Source organism: Pezoporus flaviventris, unplaced genomic scaffold, assembly GCF_033815535.1.
Source record: "Pezoporus flaviventris isolate CSIRO_AGI_PZ_B2104156 unplaced genomic scaffold, CSIRO_AGI_Pfla_v1 ptg000100l, whole genome shotgun sequence".
NCBI classification, from domain to species: Eukaryota; Metazoa; Chordata; class Aves; order Psittaciformes; family Psittacidae; genus Pezoporus; species Pezoporus flaviventris.
Genome location: NW_026892648.1, coordinates 2,118,864 through 2,146,767, shown reverse-complemented (window position 1 = coordinate 2,146,767; position 27,904 = coordinate 2,118,864). Strand labels below are relative to the sequence as shown.

The 27,904-nt window shown below is 50.4% G+C and overlaps 2 protein-coding genes across 2 annotated transcripts in view; both read left to right on the top strand.

Annotated features, from left to right (window-relative positions):
- LOC133281547 (phospholipase A2 inhibitor gamma subunit B-like) overlaps positions 1-27,904 on the top strand; it is a 140,644-nt gene that overhangs the window by 15,370 nt on the left and 97,370 nt on the right. The gene's annotated exons all lie outside the window — the stretch shown is intronic.
- NOL6 (nucleolar protein 6) lies at positions 10-26,969 on the top strand. The gene is given in 27 exon segments (XM_061477296.1): positions 10-54; positions 163-375; positions 1,292-1,408; positions 1,662-1,841; positions 2,424-2,592; positions 3,333-3,467; positions 3,609-3,772; positions 4,255-4,375; positions 4,700-4,710; positions 4,712-4,759; positions 4,913-5,014; positions 5,531-5,646; positions 6,061-6,238; positions 6,637-6,759; positions 6,931-7,079; positions 7,816-7,891; positions 10,348-10,488; positions 10,784-10,901; positions 11,119-11,273; positions 11,496-11,659; positions 12,084-12,236; positions 13,411-13,508; positions 14,331-14,455; positions 14,617-14,706; positions 16,738-16,935; positions 25,313-25,414; positions 26,565-26,969. Coding segments are annotated over 27 exon segments (3,402 nt in total). The 5' UTR covers positions 10-48; the 3' UTR covers positions 26,715-26,969.

Sequence of the window (27,904 nt, the reverse complement as noted above, 5' to 3'; positions counted from 1 at the left end):
TTGCGAGGTGCCACATGCGGCAGTGTGGCCGGCGCGCGTGCGGCGGCCATGGCGGCGGTGAGGAGGCGGCGGCAGGGAGGGGGATGTTGGGGTCGGCGCCCCGAGGGCCCGTGATGCGGGACCGGGGCGCCGCGGGCCATCCGTGCTGTCTTCCCCTCGCAGGGCTCTCCGGAGGCGGCGGAGCAAGACCAGGGGCCCCCTCCACCTCCCGTCAGCAGCGGCGCGGCGAGGAAAGGGAAGAGGGCCGCTCCCTCTGAGGCCCTGCAGCCGGCGAAGCTGAGCCGCGCCGAGCTCTACAAGCCACCGACCAACGAGGAGCTGAACCGGCTGAAGGAGACCGAGGATCTGTTCCATTCCAGCCTGCTCCGCCTGCAGGTCAGCCCCAGGCTCCTCGCGGGCTAAGCTGGGGGAGCGGCGGGCTCCGAGCTCTCCAGGAACTGGTCTGTAGCAGGCCCCTGAGCCCTCCTGCCGTGTCAGTCCGGGCATAGGCTGCTCCTGTGCGGGAGCCCGGCACGGGGCAGGGACAGGAGGGGCAGGCTTCACAATGCACCCAGTATATTACTGGTATTTCCCATCGTAATTACTGTTACCGACCCGCTCCAGCCTCTGTGCCTTTTTTTACACCATTAAAATTGAACTCCTCCAGCACATGACTGCAGTATGGTTGGAGTGTGACCATTGCATTTCTCCCTGCAGTGATAGAACGGTGAGGAAGTAACATCACTGTCTGTGCCTGGCTGCTGTCTGACCAGCTTCTGGATGGGACAGGGGAATGTTTTTTATAGGCAGGCAGGCTGACTCTGTTAGGAGGAGGTCAGGCTGGGGGATAGATGGCTTCTGCTGGTTGTAACATTTGAGATATTTTTGAGGAGTGGCTTTGATTTCGTGGCTACCTGCTAGTGTTGGTGGTGGGATCTTTAGGGACTGGTTCATGGCATGAACCTGAATGGTTGCTCCTTGTAGCTGATAGTCTGCCATACAAAAGCCTTTCTGTGCTTATGTGAATTACACCAGTGATTTTTTTTTTTTTTTATGGATGGACCTCACGCAGGAGCCAGAGGGATGGAGCTGGTTGCCATTTAGCACTTCATAGGAGATGTGTTATCTTCCTGCCCATGGGCTGCTCGGACTCCCAGCTCCAGGCAGGGTTTGCAGAGGGGTGCATATGTGCTCCTCAGCTCATCTGCTGCCCTCTTTACCAGGCTTGCAGTTGATGCTGGGGGACAAGGTAAAGGGCAAAAGCAGTTCTAGTTTTGCAGCTTGCCTTTGGTGGTCCCCTTTCCTCCTACAGATTGAGGAGCTTCTGAAGGAGGTGACATTGAAGGAGACAAAGAAGAAGAAGATTGATGCCTTCCTACATGAAATTAACAGTCTGCTGAGTGCCATCCCAGAGACATCAGAAACTGAAGTATGTTTCAAAGGGATGAAGGAGGTGGCAAAACCTGTGTCTGGACCAGGCTCTGCTGTTGCTGTACAGGCAGAGGTCCTGATGAACAATCCCCCTTAGGAATTGAAAAATTGCGTTACCTTGGAAGAGAGAGGAGGACACTGTATTTAAGCTGTGGGTGCATACACCTGCAGCTATGTGGGGAGAGGGGTCCTGATCCCTGCACATCTTCTGTTGTTGCTTATAGTGTTTTGTGTGTCCTCTCTGTTCTCAGCTGACTGACCAGACGTGGCTCCCCAAAGATGTGAAGGTCCCATTCCTGCAGGTGCCATTCAATGTGAAAGGAAGGTTTGGCTTCATGCCTCCAACCGAACTGAAGGTGGTGGGCAGCTACCTGCTGGGCACCTGCATTAGACCGGAGATCAATGTGGACATGGCTGTGACCATGCCACGGGTGAGTCTGTCCATGTCTGCTGCGAAGTGGCCCTGTCCCCTCCTGTCCACCACCACCCTTGCCCTGTCCTCTGTACTCCTGAGTGGGGTTACAGCACCTGGATGTGCAGTGTGGTGACTCCTGCAAGGAGCTGGGGAGTGTGGTTTCACCACTTGCTTGCGGCTGCTTTGATTTTAGTTCCTCATGAGATCTTCCTTCTGTCTGGGCTCAACGTCTTCCACATTGGTAGGGTGATAGATGTGGTTTTGCTTTGGATCCCATTGCACTTCTACGCAGCTCCCAAGACTGTGTTACAGGGAGGGTGATGTTTGCAGGCTACTACTCTTCAAGAGCTCCCTCCCTTTCCTTTTATGGGGTTTGAGACAAAGTGACACCGTGTTTGGCTGCATGGCTTTACTCTGGCTCCTGTGATCCCAGAGCCCAGTTTGCTAGCAGCAAGGTAGTGCTCCTAATCGACTTGAAGCTCCTTGAGGCCATAGCCACATGCCTGTGGGACTAGGGAGGGTAGTGGGTAGTGGTGTCTCTTGAGCAGCTAGGCTCTGCAGCCAGTGAGGTGGGGTTGCCCTGTCCCTCTCTTCCCAGGAAATCTTTCAGGACAAAGACAACCTAAATCAGCGCTACCACCGGAAGAGAGCTCTGTACCTGGCCCACATTGCCCAGCACTTATCTAAGCAGCAGCTCTTTGGCAGTGTGAAGTTTGCGTACATGAACAGCAATCATCTCAAGCCCATCCTGCTCCTGAGGCCTCAAGGTAACACTTAAGCTGTGCTCTGGTGGGGACTGTGAGTGGGTACTGGTGTTAAGTGCAGGGGGTAGTGGTGGTCTTGTATCCCTTTTGGAGAGCAGTCAGTCTGGGGCTGTCAACACAATTAGTGATAAGTTTTGAAGTTCTGATGCTCCCGGTTGTCTCTTCCACACAGAGCCTAGCCCTCACGATCTCTTCCCCTTCCAATCCCCTTCTCCATCTTGGCTGAGCTATCCAGCCTTGGCCCTGCTGGCTGGTCCATGCTGTAGGTACTTCTGGGAGTAAAGGAGATCCTGCATAAAAATGTGTCTAGCACTGTCCTCCCTGCCTGCTCTCCCCACCCCTGCTCCCTGCTATCCTCTTGCTTTTTCCAGGCAGCTGTGTGCAGTCTGGCTGTTCTCTGAGATGACATGGGATGCATGGGCTTCTGGGTGCTGCTTGTTTTTGCAGACCCCAGGTGGTAGTGGGGTCAGGCAGTGATGTGGCAAGGCCACGGCAGGCAGGAGCGTACTGGAGTATCAGACTGGACAGTGGGGATGAAGATGGGACTTGTACATGAGCAGTGTGACTGCAGGGTTACTGTTGTCTCTGTGATATGGTCACTCTGCTCTGCAGTGATTTCCACTGCTGCTGACCTTCCCTGGGAAAGAGCTTTTTCCTTTCACCAAAGTGGGGATGCTCCCTGTTTTCTCAAGTTAGTCTCTGGCATCTCTTCCTCATGCACATCTACCCTGCGGTGGTTACAGGCAAGGATGAGAAGATGGTCACCGTCCGACTCCATGCGTGTCCTGCCCCAGGTCTCTTCAAGCCGAGCCGCTTCTATCCTAGCAAGAACAATATCCGGACAGCCTGGTTTGTGGAGCAGAGCACCCCCAAAGAAGGTAGGGCCTGGTGCTGCGGGAGCATGAACCTGCTCTGTTCAGCCAGAGACTGCACCCAGTGCCCAGAGGTGGGTTTGCCGCAGACATTTTCTGTGAACAGGAGGTTTGTAGTTGCAGCCAGTGTGTTGTCTCCTCACACAGGAGCCACCGAGCCCCCGACCCCACACTACAACAATTCGATCCTCTGCGACACAATGCTGCTCTCCCACCTGCAGTTCTTGTCCAGTGCAGCCACTGACTTCCCAGGCATGAAGGATGGCGTGGCCCTTCTCAAAGTTTGGCTTAACCAGCGGCAGCTCAGCAAGGTGTGTCCTGTGCCAGGGGAGAAGGCAGGCTCTGCTCTCTTGGCCAGCCTGCCTTTGGCTTACTCTTCTTTCCTAGGAGTAGAAAGGTGGTGCTTTGGGTGGTGGAGTGGGCTTGTGACTTGATTTCAGCTGTGTTAGGTTTTAAAGAGCTCCATCATACTCTATGGATTGTACTGTGTCTGTGTGTGCTGGACAGTCATGCATCTTTACTGTCCCTGGAATGATGTAGTGGGTTTTTGGGTACTTTCTGGTTTTATTCATTCCACTTTCAGAAGAATTTTGAGGTGTTGCCTTCCTGCAAGGGGGTCCACATCTCTGCTTATTGTGCAGGGTTTTGCCTCCTCCATGTCTTCCTTATGGGCTTGGGGCTTGGGGTCTGCCCTGCTGGTGATGATGGAGGCTAGAAGCAGTCAGGTTGGGTGGGCTCTGGTGCTCATGGTGCCTTGTGGAGCTCTTGTTGACTCAGCTCTCTGTTTTGACAGGGCTTGGGGTGCTTCAGTGGCTTTTTGGTCTCCATGCTGGTTGCCTATCTGCTGATGAAGCGTAAGATTGTCAAGATGATGAGTGGGTACCAGGTGTTGAGGAGCACCCTGCAGTTCCTGGGTGAGTTTCCAGGGCCCTCTGGGCAGGGAAAGGCTGATGTCAGCAGATTCTCTGCTTAAAGCCTAAGCACAGTGGGGGAAGGTGAAATTGTGGCTTTTCTCTCTCTGATGATGAGACCCTGTGGGTGGGATGGATAGGAAAGGGTGAGGCAGCAGAACAGGGCTGGATGGAGCAGCTTGCCAGCCGAGTGGGTGGATCCCATCACAGAGTGGAGGCCAGCATTGCACTGTAGCACTGTTAATGTTGTGAGGTATTGGCACATAGCTCTACCAGTAGGACAAATACAGATGGTGGTGTAACTTGTCCCTTCCTGTCTACCTACAGCCACCACTGACCCTGACCGTGACAGGGATCAGCCTAGTAAAGGATGTGGATCCCTCACTGGTAAGCAACTGACCAGAGAGGGTCTCCTGTCTGTGTCTGGCTGTCCTGCCAGCACTGGTTGGGCAGGGTCGTGCCTGTTAAGGGTGTCAGTGGCAACGAGGTGGTGGTGTCTGTGCTGCACCATGGCACTAAGTACCTTGTTTGCTCTTACAGCCTGTCCTGGATGACTTCCAGCAGGCGTTTGAAGTGGTCTTTGTGGATCCCTCTGGGCTGGTGAACCTCTGCGCTGATATGACCGCCAGCAAATATCACCAGGTACTGAGCAGGTTGTGAAAGCATCCCGAAATGCCTGTTTTAGGAGTGATCTGAGGCAGGCAGAGGGTGGTTAGGTGTCTTGGAGGAGAGCACTGGACATGGGGAGTGTTCACTGTTGCTTTTTAAGCTTTTAACATCCATACAGCTCTGAAACTTAGAAGTGAATTATTTTAAGACTTGGATGTACTGCTGCTTTACCTGTCATGCTTGAATGATGGGGGAAGGTTGTCTCCCTTCACCTTTGGGTGAGGCCAAACAGCTGTTTAGCAGAACTAATTGTTCAAGACCAGAAAAAAATCCAACTTGATGGGAGTGATATCAAGGGTATCAGTGGATGGTAGCAGCAGCTATTGATGACTTGGTTTCATGCTGAGGAAAGAGGCTCTCTGGGTTCAGGTTCTTCTGATGACCATGGTGGCCGTGGTTGATGGGGCAGCATGGTGACCACTGCTGGAGGGGTTTCTTTCCTTCTCCCCTCCCATTCATGCTCTTGCTCTGTCTTGTGTTCTTGCTCAGGTCCAGTTTGAAGCCAGGTACTCCATGGAAATTTTGGATGATCGGATGGTGGATGGCTTTCAGGCGCTGCTCATGACTGCAAAGCCCATGCTCAGAGCATTTGACCACGTCTTCCAGTGAGTCTTGGTCGTGCTGTGCTGAGGAATAATTGGGGTAATGCTGAGGAGCTTGGTTGTAGAGGGTTGGGCTCTTTCTGGCTTTGGATTGGCATGGATTTGGACCTGCCTCCTGGGGATGGCCCTGCTAGCTCTGAGATAGCTGGTGCTTCTTGCGTTTGGCCATTTCACTTTTAGCGTCTAGGTAGCCTTCCATGAGCAGGAGGGCAATGCTTTGGCCTTTGGGAATGATGACTGTCCCAAGGATCAGCCTTTCCTGTGGTGAGATGCCAAAAATGCAGTGTTTCTTTTTTTTAGCCACCATCCTGGGTCAGGATCCTCAGTTCCCCACTTTGTCCATCCTCTAGCATATCCCTCTTTGAGAAAGGATTTGGTGGTAGAGGTGGATGACTAACTTCTCTACTTCTCCTGTAGCCTGAAACATGTCTCCAAGCTGCAGGGTGCCTGCAAGAAGATGAAGCTGCTGAATGAGCTGATGGATCATGGTGGGAACTATGTGGCTGCAGCCCTTCCCTTCATTGTCTCACTGTTGGTCCGTGGGCTATCCGGGAGAGCACTGCTTGTGGTTCACTCCTTGCCACAGATCCCTGAGGTAGTTCAGATTGGCAATGATACTGCATCCTTTGCAGAATATGGGATGTGTGTCCCTTGTGGCACTGCTGGGCATGGGAAGGGGATCTTTTCTCACTGTGGGAGGAGACAAGCCTATTCTCTTTCTGGGGAATAGGGGATCTGAAGCTCTACACTGGGGTGTGGGGTCCCACTGGGAGGCTTGTTCTGAGTAGAAGTCCTGGCCTCTTAATGGGGCAGGGTGAAGACAGCTGTGCTTTTCACCAGGTAGACCTATTACATTGGGCTTTCTCCACATGTGCTCATCCAGGCACCTGATAGCGTGTAGCAGGAGGTTCATCTAGCAGCCCAATATCCAAGCAGCTGCTGCTCCTGCAACCTTCTCTCTTTTTGTGCTCCATGTTCCTTATTTTCTTGCAGTGGCCAATTGATGCTGAGCCCCCAAAACACAAGGATGTTGGGCCCCTGACATTTGGCCTCCTGTTTTATCCTGACTTTGCTGCCAGCGTGCTGGAGAAGGGACCGCAGGCTGATCACCCTGAGGTGAGGGGAGCCCTGGTTGGACCCTGTTTTGTGCCAGGCCTAGTGAAGCAGAGCAGGTTCCACGCTATGGTTGCAGATGGCTTGGGGCTAGCTGATGGTCATGGGAGTGATTCAGCCAGCCCCACTGCTGACCTGTGTCCCTGGCCTGGCTTGGCCAATGTCCCCCCACAGGCCCTGGACTTTCGGACCTTCTGGGGGGAGAAATCAGAGCTGCGGCGGTTCCAGGATGGCAGCATCTGTGAGGCAGTGGTGTGGGAGGCCAGCACTGCCTACCAGAAACGCCTCATTCCTGAGCAGATTGTCAGGCACCTGCTGAAGCTGTAAGTTGCACTGACCTTGCAGCTGTGGGGGAGTCAGTGCTGCTCTCCTTGCTTGTGCCATGTCCCTGGTAACCCCATTGCCAAATTCATACTTTGGGGGATGCTGTGGGTTGTTTTTGCTTTGTGAAATTTGGAAGTCATTTCAGTTGTGATCCTGATGCTGTGAGCTGTTTCCCAAGAGAAGGTAGGGAGGGCAGGTGCTGTAGCTTCTGCTGATGGTAATGCTGAGGGCAAGGAGGCAGTGTCCTGCACTGGATGTTGGAACACTCCTTGGCAGAGTAGGCAGAGAAACTGTTTGGAGCTTGCAGGATATTTAATGAAATCCTCTGAGACCCTGTAGTGATTCACAGGTTGGGTCTCCCTATAACGCTGGAAAGTCTCTGTGTAGAAGTATATACCTTCTGCCAAAATGAGATCTTTTTGCACAATACAGAGAAGTTACCTGGGTCTCTTTGTCCTGAATTGAGGAGGGGTTTTGTAAGGAAATGCTTGCACCTTGGCAGCTATGGCTTTGAATCCTTTGGAGCTGCATGAGTTGTCTGGCTCCTTTGTGTGGGTAACTTGGGCATGGGAGGAATGAATAAACAGAGGTTGGTCTCCTCACCATGACCTTTCTGTATGGGGGGATTCCTCATCTTTGGACAGACCCTTGCCTGTGGGCACAGCATAGTGTTGGGATGGATGGGTTGGTGGATTGGTGTGTTGTAGTTCTAATGCGCTGTTGTCTTCCCCGTAGCCATGCAGACATTCCCGAATCCTCCATCTGCTACATGGGAGCCCTGGTGGAGTCTGTGATTAGGACTGGGAAAGAGGTATGGCTCTTCTCTCTCTACAGTGGGGCTGTAAGTTTCTTGATGAAGGATGATATGGGGAGGACTATAGGGAGGTCACTTTAGCTTGTGGTCCTGAGGCAGCTGGGTAGTTCCCAAGAGGAAAGTTCCTGCCTGTGCATACTTTGATGGGCAGCGTGGTGCTTTCCTTGGATCTTCCAATTCTTTTATCCAAACAAGGCCACTGCTGAAGTCATCTTGCTGTGGCAGTCCCTGCACCCCATTTCTCCTGCAAGAATCCCACTGGCCTCCTCTTTCTGCTTGTGTCCATGTCCTGGGTTTGACTGTAACAGTTTTATCTCCTCCTTAGTAGTTGGTGCAATGCTGTTTTTTTGACTTTAGTCTGAGAACAATGCTGATAACACACCGATGTTCTTAGTTGTTGCTAAGTAACGCTTACCCAGATCAAGGATTTCCCAGTCTCATGCTCTGCCAGTGAGAAGGGGCACAAGAAGCTGAGAGGAAGCAGAGAGACAGGACACTTGACCCAAACGGGCCAAAGGGGTGTTGGGTACCACAGCACTTCATGCCCAGTATGGAAACTGGGGGAGTCACCTGGAAGGCCCAGCTTGCTGCTGGGGTTGGGCTGGGTATCGGTCTGGGTATCAGTCAGTGGGCGGTGAGCAATTGTATTGTGCATCACTTGTGTTTGTTGTTTGCTTTTCCTTTTCCACTTTTAGTTTTATATTCTTTCCCCTTGTTATTTCCCTTATCATTATTATTATTGGTATTATAGTTGTTGGATGGAGGGAGAAGTTGTTCCCTTTCCCATTTTTAAGAGCAAAGGAGAGCAAATCCTGGGCTCCATCAAAAGGAGCATGGCCAGCAGGTCAAAGGAGGTGATTCTCCCCCTCTGCCCCACTCTCATGAGACCCCACCTGTCCATCTGTGGGGACACCAGCATAAGAAGGATGTGGACCTGTTGGAGTGAGTCCAGAAGAGGCCATGAAGATGCTGCGAGGGCTGGAGCAGCTCTGCTCTGGAGACAGGCTGAGAGAGCTGGGCTGGTTCAGCCTGGAGGAGATTCCAGGGAGACCTTAGAGCAGCTTCTACTGCCTAAAGGAGGCTACAAGAAATCTGGAGAGGGACTTTTTACAGGCCATGTAGAGACAGGACAAGGGAGAATGACTTTAAACTGGAAGAGGGGAGAATTAGATATTAGAAGAAGTTCTTTCCTGTGAGGGTGCTGAGGCGCTGGCACTGGGTGCCCAGAGAAGCTGTGGCTGCTTCATCCCTGGCAGTGTTCAAGGCCAGGCTGGATGGGGCTTGGAGAAATCTGCTCTAGTGAAAGGTGTCCCTGCCCGTGGCAGGGGTTGGAACTGGATGAGCTTTTAAGGTCCTTTCCAACCCAAACCATTCTGTGATTCTGTGAAATCTGATCCAAAGAGTCATCTGTGCCAGGATCAGTTGCTGTCTGGGCAGAGTAACATGTCAGATATGATAGTTTGTATGGCCTGTTGAGTGCTGAGGCAGCAAAATCTGTGTGTGCCATGTCCCTGCAAGCCAGCCTGGGGTGAGCAGGGCTGATAAACCCCATGCTGAGAGGGGGTGCACTTTACTGGAGCCCGAGAGGCACTTGGGAGTACAAAGGAGAAACTCTGGAGGAGTTCACTGTTGTTTGTGGGTCCCTGGGTAGTCTGCAGTGGTCAAGGGATATGAGGGACGAGGGGAATAGGCAGTGCAGCCAGATCCAGAGGCGGGCAGGACAGGGTTTGTCGTTCGTGGTGCACCCAACAGAGGGTGCTGCTGCTTTGCTGGAAAGCCCAGGCTGGCTGGCTGGATGTGCGCAACTCAATTTGAATGCCTCTGAGCTGTGTGGTTTGGTGTCAGTGATGTCTCCTTCTCCTCATTCGGGCTCCTCTGCTGTGCCCTGGGGAGATGGAAGCAGCAAGAGCAACAGCAGTTCTCTTTTTGGTGCTTCTCGTCTGCCCTCCCCAGGGCTTCTGCAAAGTTCTAGCTGTTTTCTGTCTTGCTTTTGCCATACTTCACAGCTCTGCCTTGGCTAAGGATGTAGTCAGAGCAGTTTTCTGTTAACTGCTGCATCTGTTGGCACCATGGTAACTGGCAGGGAGGCAGTAGCAGAGCTCTCACCTTGCCAGTACATGATCTCTTTATTCCCAGAACATTCTTAGCTTTTCGCTTCCTAGCTAGCTTGCTGCCAGTACAGCGCTTGGTGCTGCCTTAGTGTCTTGCACAGGAAATAATTTGATTTGCCGCTTGAAATGCAGCCTTTGGGATGCCTGTTGCTGCTGGGGAGTCACAGACAGTCTTGCCTTTGTCCTCCCTTTTTCTCCTACCTCCCGGTTTTGCCTAGTGCTCCTGCCAGAAGCTGTTTGCTCCTTGGAGCTTGGCTGTGATGCCAGCCCCAGAGGGAGACAAGGTGGGCACTTGTGCAGGAGCTGAAGAGGTGAACAGAGAGGCTTCTTGTGTATCTGCAGGCATCAGGGACGGGTGAGGAAGCCATGGTCAGTGTTGTCCGCTCCTATGACGACCTGAGCCGCAAGCTTTGGCACCTGAAGGAGCTGCCGCTGATGGTGACGTCTGTGCAGGGTGTCCATCCAGCCCTCCGATACACGGATGTGAGTGTCCCTGGGCACAGCTCATGCACTGGGGTCTGCTAGGAGCTGGGGAATGCCCAGCGGTGAAGGGGGGCAGAGAGAATCGGTCACTCTGCTTTTGTGGCTCCTGAGAGCCCTCAGGGTGATATGGTGCCTCTTCTTTGCTGTCCTGCTCCTCAGGCTGGCTGTGCACAAGTTGTCTAAGCCCTCTGTGCTGGAGGGGTTTGCTGGGGTGGGAGGTTTGGGATGAGGGGGTCATGGTGCCCTGGGTTTTCTGCTGTGTGTTCTCAGTCCCTGGACATCTGTTTTCTCCCAGGTCTTTCCTCCGATTCCCATGAAGCCAATTTATTCCTTCCATACCCAAATCAAGACCAAACACCTGCTGCTTCCCTCAGAGGAGAAGCCCTGCCCGGCCTACATAACCCCTTTAAAGGGTAAGTTAGAGAGGTGTGAGCAGGAGATGATTTGGTGTGGGGAAGCAGAGGCAGGCAATGATGGTGGCTCCATAACTGCTGCATTGGTTGCTGCAGGTGGAAGCAGAGCCCTGGTTTCTCCTGCTCTGCTGCTGTAACCTCTAATCCCAGCAATCCCCACCCAACACCTCATTTCAGTCTGGGGCTCACTGGCCTCCTGCTGTCCGTTTGTCCCCAGTGATCTGCCACATGGAAGGCAGTGGCCAGTGGCCACAGGACAAGGATGCCATCAAGCGCATCAAGGCGGCTTTCCACCTGCAGCTGGCTGAGCTCCTCCAGCAGCAGCACCAGCTGATTTGCAGACCTGCAGTGACCCACACTGATGTGTACAAGGTAAAGGGGTGACCAAGATCTCCAGACCTGACTTTGTGACCTGGGAGGCAGGCAAGGGGCTGTGGCAGTGATCCCACTGGGAAAAAGCAGGATTTCGATGGTGGGCATGGGGAAGAGTGTGGCGAGACTCTGCTGATGCGGGGATGCTGCTGTTGCATCCACGAGGTGCAGCATAGCTTATGTTACTACCAAACCTGACTTCACTTTCTGCTCCCATCTCAGGATGGGTACATTTTCCGTCTCCAAGTAGCCTACCACCGGGAGCCCCTGATCCTGAAAGAAGTGCTCACCCCGGAAGGAATGCTGAAGTACCAGGACACAGAGGAATCTCAGCAGCTAGAGCTGGAAATACAGCATATGCCCTATGTAACCAGCTCCCTGCATGGGTAGGTGAGGTGGGGGATGCCTGGAGGGCCAGGACATGGTATGTGGCTGGAAGCCAGTGTGGAGGTGCCCTTGGGTGCTGGAGAGTGATGATGGGGAGAGGAGCTCACTGTGGGAAGTGGCCCTTGAGTTCACCTTGTGAGAGGTCCTGTGGGAGGATGGAAGGACGAATGTGGGTTGGGGTGGCACCTGTTGTCACATTTGAGGTCACTGTTATGGGGAGACAAGTACCAAAGAGCAACATGGTTAGAGAGTAGCATCTGGCAGCGTTTCTCTTTTGTGCCCCCAGAATCTCAGCACCTACAGAGATGCTGTGCTCGCGTTTCTGGCAGATTTTTGCTCTCTGTTCTCTCTTGCCGGTGCTAGAAGGCTGTTTTAGGTCCTGGGATGTGTGTGTTGAGCAGTGGCTTGTCTCCCTCCTTGCAGACTCCACCAGCAGCACCCTGTCTTCGGCAGCACTTGCCGACTGGCCAAGCGATGGGTCAGTGCCCAGCTCCTGAGTGACAACATCTCTGAGGAGTGTGTGGACCTCCTTGTGGCATTTCTCTTCCTCCACCCAGCCCCCTTCACACCACCCAGGTGAGGATGAGGATCCCAGGCTGCCTCAGGGGGATTTAGTGCTTTTTTCCCTTAGCTGGAATGAAGGAGGGATGGGATACTGCTAGGGCAGGAGTTGCTGGGAGGGTTTAGCAGGAAGCTGTGCTGCTAAAATGCTGTCCCAGGGCCTGTTGGGAATGGCTGGCCAAAAGGGATGGAGATGCTTGGGTATTGCAGGACTGTGGCTTCCCCTACCCTGTGTGCTGCAGAGAAAGACGGGGAAGTAGGTAAGGATGGGAGCAAGTGCTCTTGTGGTCTTTGGGTGCTGGTGAAACAAAAACAGGGTGTGTTGTCCTTTGTTAAGGACTGGAAGGCCCCTTGTCCTGGGGGTGGTGGCCAGGAGAAGCAGGGATGAGTGCTGCGTGGTGGCTGCCAGCAGACTGGGGCTCCTGCGTTCCCCAGGAGGGATGTTACCATGTTATATATGTACTTGCAGCCTCCCTTCTGGAGAGGATTCCCAAGGGAAGGGCTAGAGGTCAGCTGCTGAAAGCTGAGTGGAGTAGCATGTTAGTAAATAACCCCACTGAGCGAATTCCTTGCTGGGACCTGGCAAGTGAATGAGATGTGGCCCAGAGGGAGTGAAATGAAGTTAAAGGAAGTGATTTTGCTCCATGTAGAGCCAAAAGGTTGCTGTGCCCTGCTCTCGGGATCTGGTTTCCCTCTACCCTACAAAGCAGGAGTGACAGCCTTGATGCCTACAGTGTTTTCCTGTCTCCTAAAATACCCCACCAGGAGGAAGGGGTTCTTCCCAGTTCTTCCTAGCTGCCCGGCTTTGCAGCCATGTTGTATTGCAGGGGAAGAGCACAGTGGGTTGCCATTCAGATCTGTATCAGAGATGGAAATACCTCTCTTTCCACCTCCCCCTTGCTCCCACCCCAGGAGTCAGGGTTGGGAGAGCACCAGGAAATAGGGGACAGTGTTTCACTTTCTACAGGTTTCTTCTGCTTGGGGAGGGAGGAACAAGCAGGAAGGACTTTGCCTGGGGATTTGGAGAAGGGGAAGTGCCTCATACTTGTCCTGGACTTCTCTTTCTCACCACAGACGCCCCTTCCTTGGCTGTGTGTGTGCTGGGCATCACTAAGTCACCCCCAAGCGGACCCCCTCTGGTGGCCAGGGGAGCAAATGTCAGTGTTAAATTGTTTTGTCTTGCTTGCAGCTCTCCCCAGGTGGGGTTTCTGCGTTTCCTTGATTTGCTGGCAACCTTTGACTGGAAAAACAACCCCTTGATTGTCAACCTGAATGCTGGTCTGACAGGTGAGTAGGCAGTATACAAGAGAGCTGTGATATGAGGTTCTTGAGCTGTCCTTTGTCAGTGCCTGGCTTGTGGGGTCTTGGATATATGGAGGCATTACAGCTTCTGCAAGGGGCAAGGAGATTTTTCCTTTCCATTCTTCTTTTGTCATGCTTAACTTGGCTTCAGGGTGAGTTTTGTTGTGGCATGGCTTTTTTTTTCTCCCCCCTGCCTGCATATGAAGAGGTAATGATGCTCTGCTGCTTCTGGTCTTGATGAAATCTATGATGAGTCTGGGTGATGCTGGATGTGGTGGTGTTTTTGAAGCCCTCTGCTCCTTCATAACTGGTGTTTTTGCTCGAGGCTTTGCCCTAGCTTTTTGGAGCCAGACCTTCAGTTGTGCTGGGATAGCAGCTGGGCTCTTGAAGCTTCAGTGTCTCCTGTGCTGTGTCTGCTTTGAGAGCTTCATTGAGCCACTCAGATTATGGAAATTATCTGCTAGTCTTCAATTTCACAACCTGCAAGGGAAAAGGGCTGCAGTGCTCTAGGTTTTGTTATATCCTGAGCCTTAAGAATTTCCTGGTAAAGGTCTCTAGTTTCCAAAGGAGTACTTTGGTGCACCCAAGCAGACTTGCAGTCCTGGCCTCTTCTTGTGTTTGGTCTGTTAATTGTCTTTTGGATACAAGGGAATGGAGCTCTGGTTGCATGTAGATGTGGGGTCAGAGGGTGGGAGAGGATAAAGCCTGTTGTACTGCCCTTGTCTGGGCTGCAGTACATGAGTGAGGAGCCTGGAGGACTGCTGAAGGATGGGCAGAGCACCTCGCCCACCTGCCTTCCCTCTCCAGATACTGATTGCACAGAGATCAAGAGCAAGTTTGCAGCTGCTCGCTCCCACCTCCCTGTCATGTTCATCGCCACCCCCAAAGACCGGTGGAGCTCCATGTGGACCCAGGAGCGGCCCTCTGCTCAGGTGAGCTGTGCCCTCTGTCCTTGTGCTGTGGGAGCTGCTGGCTTGGGGCTGTTTCCTGCTCCTAGTGCTGGAGCAAGCTCCAACAGCCCTCTGAGTGAGCGGGGTCCCTGCTGCATCTGGGATTGGCAGGTTTCACCCTCTGGCTTTTTTTTCTTCCCCAGATCCTGCAGCGACTTACTGTGCTGGCCTCAGAGTCTCTCCGTGCCCTGGAGGAGCAGCTCATGGACCCACTCAAGACCCAGGATGTGAAGGTATTCCCCTGGGCTGCTAGCACAAGGGGTTTTGCTTTGGCAAAGTGTACTGATCTTTGGTGACAATCACTAGGATGTGTTTGTAGGATTCAGACTGTGCTCATACATGGTTGTCCTGGGATATGAAAAACAGCAAAGATGGGATGTGGAGGCTGCTACCCTGCTGCCCTACCCTGCTTTCTGGGGGACCCAGCTCTGCATAGCAAGTTGGGGTGAAATATCATTGACTAGCTCAGATTTATTTTGTATTCTCTGGTTTTCTTAGGACATGAACAAATGTGTAGTATTCCTGTACCAAATCAGTTGCATGTCCATGGCTGGAGTAAAAGGCTTCTCTGAGAGACTCAGTCTGAGTGTAGCTGTGCAAATCTGGACTGTGTGCTTGAGTCTAACCAGACCCAGGATGGTTTTGGCAGGATGCTGACAGAGACTTTAGGAAGATGTTACTGTGGTTTTAGTGGGGGAGCAAGGCCATATATGTCTTCATTTGATCAGTGATTTAAATTTTAAGTTCAAATATCCCTTGCTGAAATGGATCTGGGAGCTGTAGGCACATTTATTTGCCTGTTGAGGAGAGATGTGTGTTTTGGAGGGGAGATTGTATGTGTACCAAGTGGTCACCAAGGCAATTGAAGCTGAGAGGACTCAAAAAGCCAAACAGTGGTTAGATACGGCAGATTCACATCAGCAAAACAAAACAACCAACCTCATATAGTGGATTGTTTGTTCTGCCTAGGCAATATAATAAGGATTTACTGGCATTGCTTTCAGTTCTGGAAAGTATTACTGGGGTGAGGTCTACTTGAGGCAGTAACAGCCTGTGTTACAGGGCTGTGAAGGGGTGAAGTTTTGTAGTTACAAGAGATGGGCTTGATGTGCCTCAGTGTGGACCCAAGACTGAAATGCAAGAAGTGCACTGTGAGCTGGGAGTGGTTAGCTTCCAAAATGAGCTGTTGCCTGTCCATAGCATCCTCCCAACCCTTTGACTCAGTCTCCTTGGTCCTCCTTCCCTCTCCCCTCCACCTGGCCATTGCAGAGTGATCCTTTCCCACCCCCAGGGTATCCCTCTGCTGTCACCTTCTGTCTGCTTGATGGAAGATGCTGCTGCTCTTGCGGCAGCTTCTTTTGGACAGATGGGACTGTCCTGTAATTGCACAGCTCCTTGTGTCCCCTGGGTGTCATTCAGCTCCTGTTACCTTCTTGACTCCCCTCTTCACTCTTGGGGCTCTGCCATATGTGGTACAGTTACCTGTCTCTGCTCATTGTCGTCCTTGTCTCTTTTGCCCACACGCTCCACAGTTATGCACTCAGGTTGGCTTCCTGGGGTCTGTGGTCAGGTCTGGAGAGAACCTCCTTGGCCCTGTGGAAAGCTCTTTTCCAGGTACCATCTCTGAGTCCTGGGGACAGCAATTAGATTTTTCTGATCGCATGGGAAACCAATAGGATAGAGACCATATTCATTCTGACTAGACATCTGATGTGGGAAGGGAGCAGCTCCTTTCTCTTGAGCCTTGAGCTTATTAACAGTAGGGCTGTGGCAATCAAGTGTGTCCTTCCTGGTGTGCTTTGGTGGCCCAGAGAACATTTAGCCTATCCAGGCTGTATCAGGAGGTGGCCATAAGGGAGATGGGTATATCCTACATGAGGGAACTTGATGGTGGTTGGACTTGATGATCTTAAAAGTCTTTTCCAACCTAATTGATTCTATGATTCTGTGAACCATGTTGCTCTCAACAAAGTCCTTATTAAATCACTTGCAGAAGTGTAGAGTAGTGAAAACCGATGTGTTTCAGGCCAGAGGAAATGGGGTGGCCAGTATGGGCTGGAGTTCTCTGTGGCTCCACCACAGCCATGTTTTTCGTGTGGATGTTTTGGCAAACTTATGATACTAATCTTACAAAAAATTTTTTGCTTTGGTTTGCTGCTGTCTAAGGAGGAGGTAATAAAATGCAAGTAAGGACTTGGGAAACATCTCTCACTTCTGCTCACCTGTGTTCTATATTGAGTAACAGTGGTCTTTTCTCCCTGCAGATGGTCTTTCGCCCTCCTTTGGACTTCTATGATGTCCTAATCCACCTGAATACAAAACAGATTCCTCGGCATCTGGAGAGTGTGGACCAGCCTGTGAAGTCGTTTTCCCGGGGTGTGGTGAAGAACAGCACTTCTGAGAAGATCCTCTTTCCTGTGGTGGATTATGACCCTGTACAGTGCTACCTCCAGGAGCTGAGAGTAAGCACAGCCTGTTGGGGAAGCACAGGGGGCTACCTGCTTAAGGGAGAACTGCCTTTTGGCATTTGGGTTGCTTACAGCGCCTAGTGGGTGACATCTTTATGTATTTTGCATGTGATGGCTACTCATTGTGTGCATCTGAAATCACTTCTTCAGCAGAAGACCTGGTGAATGCACCACCCATTCCATGGAAATGGGAGTGCTGCTGATGTGAGGGTAATCTTAGATACAAAGCACCTGGAGCTTTTGCTGAAGGATGTTATATTTCAGTGCAAAAGCATCTTTATCTCATTTGTATCTAGTTATTTAATAGACTTTTCATGGCTGCTTGCACCAGCTGGGGTGCATGATGCACAGTAGGTACTCATATTTCCTAGGGAGTGTACAGGAGTCCAAGGTATGCTACCAGCAGGGCTCCTGCTGTTAGACCAATGGCTGTGTGGGCCATAGAAGCTGAATATTGATCATAGGGTGGTTACTCTGTGTCTGGTTACTTGCATGATGACAGATGAAGTTAGTAATGTGGGTATATAGAGAACATCAGTATCCAAAGTCATCACCCCCTTTATATTCGACTCTGTGGCCATGCCAAAGCCTTAGCAAGCTGGGCAGATACGCAAGATGCTAAGTGACAGCAGTGATCCACTCTGCATCTGGACAGCCAGTGCTTTGCAGGTATACAGCCTCTGCTTCTTTGGCCAGATTTTACCAAATTTACATGTGGTAGCTGAGGTAAATGTTAATGTGCAGAGAGGTGAGGCTGCCATGACCTTTTGTTAAAACCTGGCTTGACTTTCAAGTGCCATTATCCTTTACCCACAGAAAGTGCTGTAGGAATTGTAGGCTGGGTTTGGCAGGACGTGCTGCAGAGGTCTTTAGCCCATTCTCCTCTCAGGGCAGAGCCAGCTTTGACATTAGAGCAGGCTGCACAGAGCCCAGTTCTGTTGTTTGCTGAGTGTCTCCAGGGATGGGGATTTCCCACCTCTCTGTCCCAATGGTTGGCCACTATTGCAAAAGAGGTGCCAGAACTGAAATTCAAGTTCAGTCTGGAAAATGCTGGGCCCTTTCAGTTTGAGGTCCTCTTTCACCTTAACCCAGGTGGGTTAGGAGGTGGGCAAAGAAAACGTGCAAGGGTTTCTTTGAAGGTTTCCTCACCCTGGGCACAGCCTTGTTGCCTCCCAAGCTGCCTGCCAGATGCTTCAGTAGAGTCGCCAGGTCTAGCAAGGTGCAGGCTCAGTCCTCCTGTCATCCACAGTAGGTTTGGACGGTCTTGAAGGGTGAGAAAATAGAAGACAAGGGTGCATGCAAGGCCTCTTTAAATCGAGGAAGACCTCAAAATTGTCCCACAATTTCCCTGCAAGTAGCACTGCTGCTTTAGCTTCAAGGACATGGGGGAGAGGAGATGCCCAGGGCTCTCCTGCCTTTGAAAAGGAAGGTGGTTGAGAAGCAGAAAGTCCTGCAGGAGCATTGTAGAGAGTACTGGGGAATTTCTTGGGGTCCAGGATGTGCAAGGACTGCAAGAAGCACCTTGCTTTTAAAAGTCTCAAAAGTGGTAACTCTTCTGTTTCACTCCTTCTTGGTATCTTGATCTGAGGAAGAATATCAGTACCAACCACTCTCATTTGTTCCCTAAATAATGAGGATTTGACCTGCTGCCATGAAACCTCAACCAGGAGGCATAGATGTGGTTAAGAAATGGAGTTTCTTAAGCTCAAAATCCTTCTCCACCCTATGCTGGAAGCAGGGTTTAGAGCTGAACAGAGCCTTTCAGCAGCTGCCAAGGTGCTGCAGGTGCCTGTATGCATGTGGCTGAAGTCTCCGCAGGGTTCAGGGCTAAGCAGCTCTCATGGATACCTGGCAGGAGGCTGACTTCTTGCTTGGAGAGGAACTGGAGACTGATGGATGAGGTGATCAGGAGAGCAGGCCCCTTCGGGAGGCTGTGAACTGCTTGCCACAAATCTGGCTGTGTATCGAGGCACCCGATTAGGAAACTCATTGGGGTGTGTTGTAGTTTATAGGACCTTTTTGTGCTTCTAGTCAACTCTGTCTAAGCAAGTGGAAGTAAAAAGTGCAGAAGAGACTTCCCTGGAAAGCAGCTTTCATTATCCTTTAAGCAATTATGACTTAATTGGTCCAGTCAGTAGTGACATTCCAGGTCTCTTAATTTGTACTGCCTGTTTAATACAGGTAATAACAGACTTGGACTAGGGCTTAGTTGAGTTACAAATGACAGCTGGTTCCTAAGTCCAATATGCTAACATCCCAGTGAAGAAACATGAGCAAAGGTCACGTTGACTTATTAGAAGCAATGTTGTGTTCACTTGGTGTCATGTTCTTAGACCTGAGGGTGCTGAGGTGGGATCAGAACAGGAACTGGTCACAAGTTTCTCTGAGGTGTGAGCTATGGGGTAAAAAGCCTGAAATCTGCCTAAGCAACCCAGTCTGGGGGCTTTTCTTCCTCCTGAAGGCTCCGAGATATGTATGTCTGTGCTCCCTTGCAGCTGTTGTATTGGAGGTATCTTGCAGTACCAGTTCAGTCATTTCTCGTAGCTTCCAGGTCAGCAGCAGGCAGACCTGAAGGGGCTGATGAGTATCTCTGGGCCAGTGGGTGTTTCTGCTCCTGCAAAAATCAGAGAGGTGACGCTGGAGCATGCTCTCAGATAACTCAGCCATGTCCACCTGTGTTGGAAAGCTTCAAAAGCTGACTTTGCACTGCAGGTTCACCAACAAGCAGTTGCGCTGAGCTCTCTGTAGAAACTGCTCCATCAGAAATCATCTGGCTTCGTGTCTTGGTGTACTGGTGTGGTTGTTTAAAGGCAAGACCTTTGCATCAGCTTTGTACTTTGACCTGGCTTCGGTTGGTAGCCTGTCCAGCACCCTTGTATTTCTTTGCTGTAAGGGGGTTTCAGCTCCTCCTCATCCTGCAGGCTGGGAGGTCAGCCCAGCAAGAAGTTCCTGCCAGAAAGGAGTGTGGTGGCAGCTATGGATCCTTAAGAGAGATTTTGGATGAGAAGGCACTTGGATACAAAATTGGCTGGCTTTGACTCAGAGGAATTTGCTATCCTTTAATCGCACAAACCACAGCATTGAGCAACGGGGTTGTAGCCTAGACTGACAGTGCAGCTGTGGTGGGTTTATACAACAAAGGGAGACATCTGCCACACAGTGATGCTGTGGGATTTTGTTCTCTTCTGTGGGCAGAAAAGAAACCATCTGTGCTTTTCTGAGCTTCCGATGTGAAAAAGGGATTTAAATGCCTGGGCATATGGATTTAGTTGAGAGGGCAGTGAGTAGCATTTTCCTCAGTGTCCTTGGCCCAGTAACCAGGAGACCCACTTTTCTCCTGTCCAACCTGTTTGCTCCTGAGAGAGGTCCATGTTTTTCTCAAATCAAAGGGTTAGCAAGGCAGGAGTGCTCTGGAACCAAAGGGTTGTTGTGTGCCTTCCCCAGGGAGCTTAATCAGAAGAGAAAATGAAAGGAGGGGAAGTGTTGAGTCTTGACTGATGTAATTTTTCCTGCTCCAAAAAGATGTGCTGCAGGAACAGGTCTGATTGAGTTGCTCTGGTGCCTGGGAGCCTCTGGGTTAGAGATGAAAGGCTGGTCGTGGGATTCAGGCAGCAAATTCTTCCATTCCAGGACAGATCTGCTAGAAAAGGCCTGTTCTGGGAGTCTGTCCAGATGAGAGAAGGCTTTGCAGATACGCTTTTGAAGGAAAGCAGGTGCCAGACATCCTGCAGAGAGGGCTTCCCTGGAGCTTCAGCCCATCACCAGCTTCCCAACCACTTATGGTCCTGAGTCCTTATGGTCCTTGAGCAAACCCTGTGTCTGGTTGTGGCGTGGGTTCTGCTGCAAGGCTAAATTAAGTTTAAATGTCTCAAATGATGCTCCAGTTGGATCTCCATCATGTCTGCTGGTCTGTGTTGTGGGGTGGTTTTCGAGCTGCAGAACCCCACCCACTGATCCAGGTCAGTGCTGCTTTTGCACCAGGGTGGCTTGGCTGTCCTCCGGATTTAAGAAGACACAGGACTTGTAGATATACTTGCTATGCCCTTCTGCATGCATTCAGGAGCTCAGAAAGCCCAAAGGCCCTGGTTACCTCCCTGAGGTCCAGAGCTCTTCTCTCATGATGGGGAAACTCTTAACGAAGCTGCCTCTGCGATGTCCGTCTTCATTTCTGTAATGGCTGTTAAAAGATCTAACAGTTCGTACTTGGTCTTTGGTCTCCTGGGTCACTGTGAGGTGCTTTCTTTCACTGAAATTTAGCTTTCTCTGGCTGCTTGTGCCTGTGGAAGAGCTCCTGGCAATGGAGCTGCCCATCTTGTACCTGGGGGACGTTTCCTGCTTTATTGTAAACATCCTTCCCTCTAAAACAATGTTTGCATTTCTTCTACCTTCAGACAAGACCTATCTGGAAGACTTGCAGGCCTTTTATTTCATCCTCCCACCATGTAGGAATGTGTATCTTGCTACTGCATGTTAGGCAGGAATTAACAATAATAAAAATTCTCAACCTCTTACAATATATAAACTATGGTTATGGGATGTACCTGGAAGTGGTGAAATCCTTTCAGGTCAGGCTGTTCCCTTCTTATTTTGACTGTCTGACTCCTATGGTGGCTCCAGACATGCAGAGATGACCTAAAAGTCTCTGTGGACTCTAGGTAGCATGGAGGAGACCTTCCTATCTGGATCTGCTTCCTTGGAGGAGCAGAGGTGACAGGAAATCGCCTGCCCTTACAGCCCTTAGCATAGTGCCCAGGGATGAAAGTGGATGTATGTGTGTGGCACATATATGGGCACACACCGGCTTAGCTCCTTGTTGAGCTCTGAGTGTACCTGTGGTTGCATTTCTTCTGTGTTGGTAATGCCTTCCCAGAGGTCCTGTAGGATTTGTCCTGTAGGAAGTGACTGAAGACATTAGTCTCAGATGACTTTTGGATTAGTGGACAAGGCATGTTTGCTAATACAACCAGGAGAACATGGGTGGCTTTTTTCCATGCCATACTTCTTTGCTGCTGGCCCAAACTCCTGGGTCAAGGATGCTTACGTGGCTATGACGGGGCACTTGAGATGAAAAAGCTTGAGTAGTTTGAAATGTCTTTTACTAGCTGAATCCCAAACCAAACACCCAGATTTCTTTTCTCATTTAAGACCCATTTGATGCAGAGGTAACCCTAGCCTGGTTCTCTTGACAGTGCTCCTTGCTCTCTTTGGGTGTGGGAGAAGGCTCTGTCTGTGTCACATCGCCTGTGAGCATCAGGGCAGGTTGCAGTGGGATGACAAGGACCTCAAAGTGTTAACCACAAATATAGTTTCTTTGAATTAAGTAGCTTTAATAGCATTTTATACTTGTAGCTCCCTTGCTGAGAGCACTTAAAATGCTCTAAGCACTGAGCAGATATTGATTGATGTGTTTGACACCTGAGCATTTTGGGTGAGGAGACCTCTCTGAAAATACATTTTTTTCAGCAGCTGTTGTGCAATGAGCCTGATCTCTGGGTAAGAACAGTGAAAAAATGAGTGGGAAAATGGTTAGGGGTGGGTTTTTTTTTAACCTAAACAACAATGGAGTTGCTTAACTAGCAGTGTGTGCTTACCTCATTACAAAATCCACGCTTCAGCTGGAGCTGCTTAATCCAGTAATCCCATTTTAGATCAGGGTATTGTTTTACTCACCACCTTTCTCCATCCTTTCATTCCTACAGCACAGATGGCTCCTTACAGACCTTGAGCTAATCTTCTTCCAAGCAGCATGTACCCCTTCCCCAGACAATGAGGCTCTTCTGAAACACAGCACTGAGTATGCAGGTCCCCCATGTCTCTGCAAGGTGGGGACCTGTTGTAGGTTTTACTGATGGCAGGGATCCTCCTGAGCAGGGAGAGCTAAGCCTAAACCTTTAAAGCTGGAGTATAACCAAAGATACAGCAGCTTGAGAAGGGAATAGGGGTTAAATGCACTCCATGCCTTTTCTCCCTCTTCTCTTAAACTTTCCCTTAAGGAAGGTGTTAGCAGGCTCAGGCAAGCCCAGTGGCACTGGGCAGGGAGCATGGGATGTGGAAAGGGAGGTGAACTGTTTGTTTTTACTCCCCAAGCCTCTGTACAAACTGAAGCACAGTGACTAATACACCAGACCCTTTTAATACTGCAGTTTCCCAAGAGTTGCATCTGCATCTCCACAGCTCAGTGCAGCCAGCCCAAAGCACTGCCAGGGGGATGATGCTGGGAGCAGCGTGACTGCAAAGCTATCCTTTCAACATCTGCCCTCTGCTCTCTGCTGTCTAGATAAAAGGTGCTTGGGTATCAGGCTGCACAGTGGTTTTGTTGGGAAATGAACTGGGAGTGCTCCTTTCCTGGCATTCTGGCTCCTGCCCAGCAAGGCATGCCTATAAAGAGCCACCGTTCTCATAGGGAGCATTGCACGGCACTCAAGACCTTACCCCATTAGAGGGGCTTTCTGAGATTCTCACATGCTCTGCTCCCATGTTTCAGAAAGCAGCATGTTGGCGGTCAGTGTGCCCTGAGCTTTCTTGCTCTTCTTTGAGCTTTCCCTAGCAGTAACTGCCTTTCGATAAAAGGAGGAGTCTTCCCCTGTTGCCTGGCTTCTGAGCATAAACCATTGCTCTCAGCAGAGAAATGCCAGGGCCGATTGCCTCTTTCTCAATTTATTTTTAGACAGTGGTTTTCCTAGCCAGTTTGGCAAGATAATGCCTTGACCAGCCTTGCCCCCGTGAAGATCCCATGAAGTTGGGTAAGCTGGCAGGTCTCAGGATCTTCCCAGTTTGATGGCCTAATCTCTTTGCCCTCTGTTTGTGATGCTTCAAGTCCAGACTCATAAATCTGGCTCTGAAGGTTGCAGACAACACCACTCCTCCCTGCTTATCAGGTCTTTACTCTTAAAATACTACCCCACCCTTTGGGATCAGTGGTAATACCAGCCAAATCCACTTTTTTCTCCTCCTACTGCAATCCTGGTATGCCCATACAAGACCCTTCCAAGCTTGCCTTTGTGGTTGATGGTTTTTTCATGCTTATCCTTACACTACAGTGATGCCAGCAGAGACCTCTCTTTGTAAGAGCATGTCAGAGTTGCAGCTGAGGAAACTTAAGGGGATGGGGAAGAAGGCTGAAGAGGGAGCACAGGGTCTGTCTTCCCTTAGGTTGCTGCAGAAGTGGTGAGGCCATGTGGAGAAACTTGTACTGATACTGCGCATTGGTTAACCCTTTGCATCACTGGGGGCTGTTTGTTTGAGCCAGTAAGCATGTACCATTGCCTGATGTTAACCTCCAGGATGAATAAATGTCAGAAAGCAGCTTCTTGGCTGTCTTGGTCAGCTGCGCTCAGGGTGTGATCTCTCCAGGTGCCAGGTGCTGAGCTGTATGGCCAGACATTAAGGTTAGGAAAGTTGCTTGCACACAGCATTGCTCCTGCTGCAGTTCTCATCCCTGCCTGCTTGCAGCACTGGAATCCAGCTTGCATCAGCCTGGGGAAAACCAGACTGTGGACTTCAGTTATCTCCCTCTGCAGGGTCTCTTTCTGGCCTCTGCTGCCCAGCACCACCAAAGGAGCTACTCACTGACACGGCTGCTGAAACATAGGCAAGGAGGGCAGATTCCTGCAGTGCCTTCATTGAGCATTCCATCTCTTTGCACCTCACAAGACTGTGTTACGTAACATTTCTGCTGATGTTTCATTTTGGGATGTTGTGTGCTGACAGCACCCCCTGATATGGGATTTATCTTGTGGGAAGAAGTAGCTTTGATACCTTGGTTGTGCATACTGCAGACCTTGAGATGCAGGTCTCCAGTGAAGGTCCTTTACTGAGGTTTGTTTTTGCTGCCAGGTAGTTGAACATGTTGTAGCAGGATTGCAGGCTGGGCAGGAGCCCACCTCTTGCCATCTCATGCATTGTGAAGTGTTGGACGTGGCTGTTGGGACACTGGGATAAGACAGGAAGTGCCAGATCCATCTGATGGGGGACCATGGACTGATGAACACTCAGTGGCTTGTCACCTAGTGGATTCAGTGTCCTAAAGCTAGATGCTGATTTCTGGGTATTCTTGCAAGACCGTGGAAGGTGGTGGATCATGTTTGTGCTCTCTAGGACAGCAAGAGATAGCTAGTGATGAAGTCTGCATGCAAAACTTGGAGGCAGTGCACTGTATCTGTCAAGTCTGGGGAAAAAGAGGCAGTAAGAGGCACCTAAGTCTTGTCTGTGGACTGCTTGTTGCTTTCCTTGTTGGGAAGTCACTGGAAGAGTTGCAGCTTTGGTCCTGGCTGCTGTGGAGCTCCAGTGTGTCCCTGTGTAAGGAGACTGAATCAGGGATGGGCTTTGGCTATGGGATGTCTGGCACAACCTCTATTTGTTTTCTATCCAGGATGCCTTCAGTGATCTTGCCTTGTTCTTCTACGACAAGCATGGTGGGGAAGTGATTGCAGTTTTGTGGAAACCTTTGAGCTTTCAGCCTCAGCCTTTTAAGGTAAGTTTTTGACTGCTTTAAGCTTTGTGTTACTTTATACCCTGAAAGCTTTTCTTTTTCTGCATTGTAATTGCTTTGTCTAACTGCTGTCAACCCAAAGGCTGTTTGAGAAATGGAGCTCATACTTCTGTCCCTTCTTAGAAAGGGTGAAACCAAGACAGGGCTCACCAGCAGAGCTGAGAAGGGAATGTGTGTCCCTGGACAAGCCCCAACACCATAATCATGGGTCAGAACAGAGATCTCTGTCCCAGATACTCTTCTTTGGTCCCCTCCTAGGAGGTGGGTGATGCCTTGTTTGCCAGAGACATTTCTTGTGTACAGCAGGCTGTCCCATCCAAGTGGCTTTGGGCGTCTTACCCAGAAATACCTGACCCACAAGAAGTTAGGGTGTCAAGCCCGAGCCTTACCGATGGATGGAAATATTTTCCAGCTACATTGTGTGGGCTGGCAAACTAGAGGGTGGCTAGGTGTGAGGCATGCTGTAGTGATTCATGCTGCTTTCTATGAAGGAAAGACGCAAAGAAACCAGTGACTCATGGCTCAGAGTTGGCATCCCAGGCTCTTTTGCTGTCAGTCTCTGGGTGATTTACCTCCCCTATCTTCATGGCCAGAGGGCATTGGCCATTCAGCCTAGCTGCAGTTGTGAAACTTAGTTATTCATAGGAGTGAAATGAGAGGAGATGCTTGTGTCTGAGCTGAGGGTGGCTTGATTAAACATGGAGAGTTTGTACTGTCTCTTCCTACTCAAGGTCTTTGCACCCATCAAAGAGCAGAGCCACAGCAGCTCTTAGCATTACAGTGTGATCCCTTTTGCATAGCCCATCTGCTCTGCTTAGAGAGGCTCTGCCATGCATCTGCACACTATTCCCATCTCCACCATGCTTCTGGCCATTAGTTCTCTCCCTCATGATCTTTAGACTGTGGCTCCAGAAGTAAACCCTAAAAGGGGCTAGAAGGGCCACTCTTGAACTTTGTTAGCTCTAGTAGTGAGCTCTGATGGTGTTGAGAAGTGAGAATAGGGTGTAGTGGTGTGGCAGGGGTTGGATATGATGAGGCAGGAGAGCAGTTCTCTTATTAAGGGCTTGCAGAGTTTGCAAAGCAATTCTGAGCTGGTCCTCCCATTTGTGCAATATTTGTATGTGTGCTGCAGGTGTCCAACATGAAAGGAAGGATGGTGACAACTCTGAATGACAAGCTCGTCTGTGTTCCCAACGTGGAGGCAATTCTGGAGGACTTTGAGGTTCTGGGAGAAGGCCTGGTGAAAAGTGTGGAGGCTCGTACAGAGAAATGGACTGTCTGAGGCCACTGCTCACACACTGTTGTGTGAGCCACACTGTCTGAGGTGTCAGAGGGACCCATCCTGAAGCAGTTTGTTCACTCTGGGACTGTTCCTTTTTATAAATCAATCCTAGGGAAGGCTTTTGGCTTTTTAAATCTCAGAACTGTGTGTTTTATTCTATTTATCTTTATATGCCTTGTTCAGAAAATTGACAAGACCTGCTCCTATTTTCAATAATACAAATGCCTTTTTATTTTGAAGAAAATATAAAAAGAGCTTTTGAAGGTGTTCTTGTTCGTTGTAGGAAACAAAGCTGTGTTCACATGAGAATGTCAAGGCCTGCAAATTGCGTCTAAAGTGTGCATTAGGGAGGCAGTTTCCTAGTTCAGTAGAGAGTTTATATCAGCTGCTTGTTCTAGTATTTAACAAAACCAAAGAAACAGCCATTCAAAAATGATCAGGTTATTCCCCTCTGCTCAGTCTTGGTGAGACACCTTTGGTATGCAAACCTCTGTCCTGCGAGGAGAGATTGCAAGAGCTGGGCTTGCTGAGCCTGGAGAAGAGAAGGCTAGGGGGACCTTGGCAATGTGTTTAATACCTGATGGTGGAGTGGAGAAGATTGGGTCAGGCTCTCCTTGGTGGTGCTCAATGGTGGGATGAGTTGAAATGCAGGAAATTATACTTACAGTATTTTTTTCACAATGAGGGTGGTTGAACACAGGCCCAGGCACCCAAGGGAGTGGTAGATTCTCCATCATTTGGAGATACTCAAAATCCAACTGGATGTGGTTCCTAGTACCAGAGGTGCCTCTACTCTGAGCAGGGGTGCAGGATTATTTCTCTGGTGTGAAATTATCATGGGGACTCCTGGTAGAGAAGGAGAGAAAGAAGAGGGAGCAAATATATTAACCCCATTCTCTCATTTGATAGCAGCAGCACACATATTCCAGCAGCAAAGCACTAGGGAATCACATGTAGAGTAAAGAAAACAGACTTTGTGACATGTAGGTAGTGCAGAAACCAAAACCAGATCAAGCTTGGAAACACAAGTGGATGTTCATGCAGTTTAACTATAGACGTTGCTTTGTAAGCAGCATTTCAGACGATATGTTAAATCTGTTTCTTCAAGTCCTGCTGGCCTGCCCAGCTGTTGGAGGTGGGTCTGAGGCTTTGTGCAGGGCATCCACAACTTCATTTTCAATTTTCTCTGA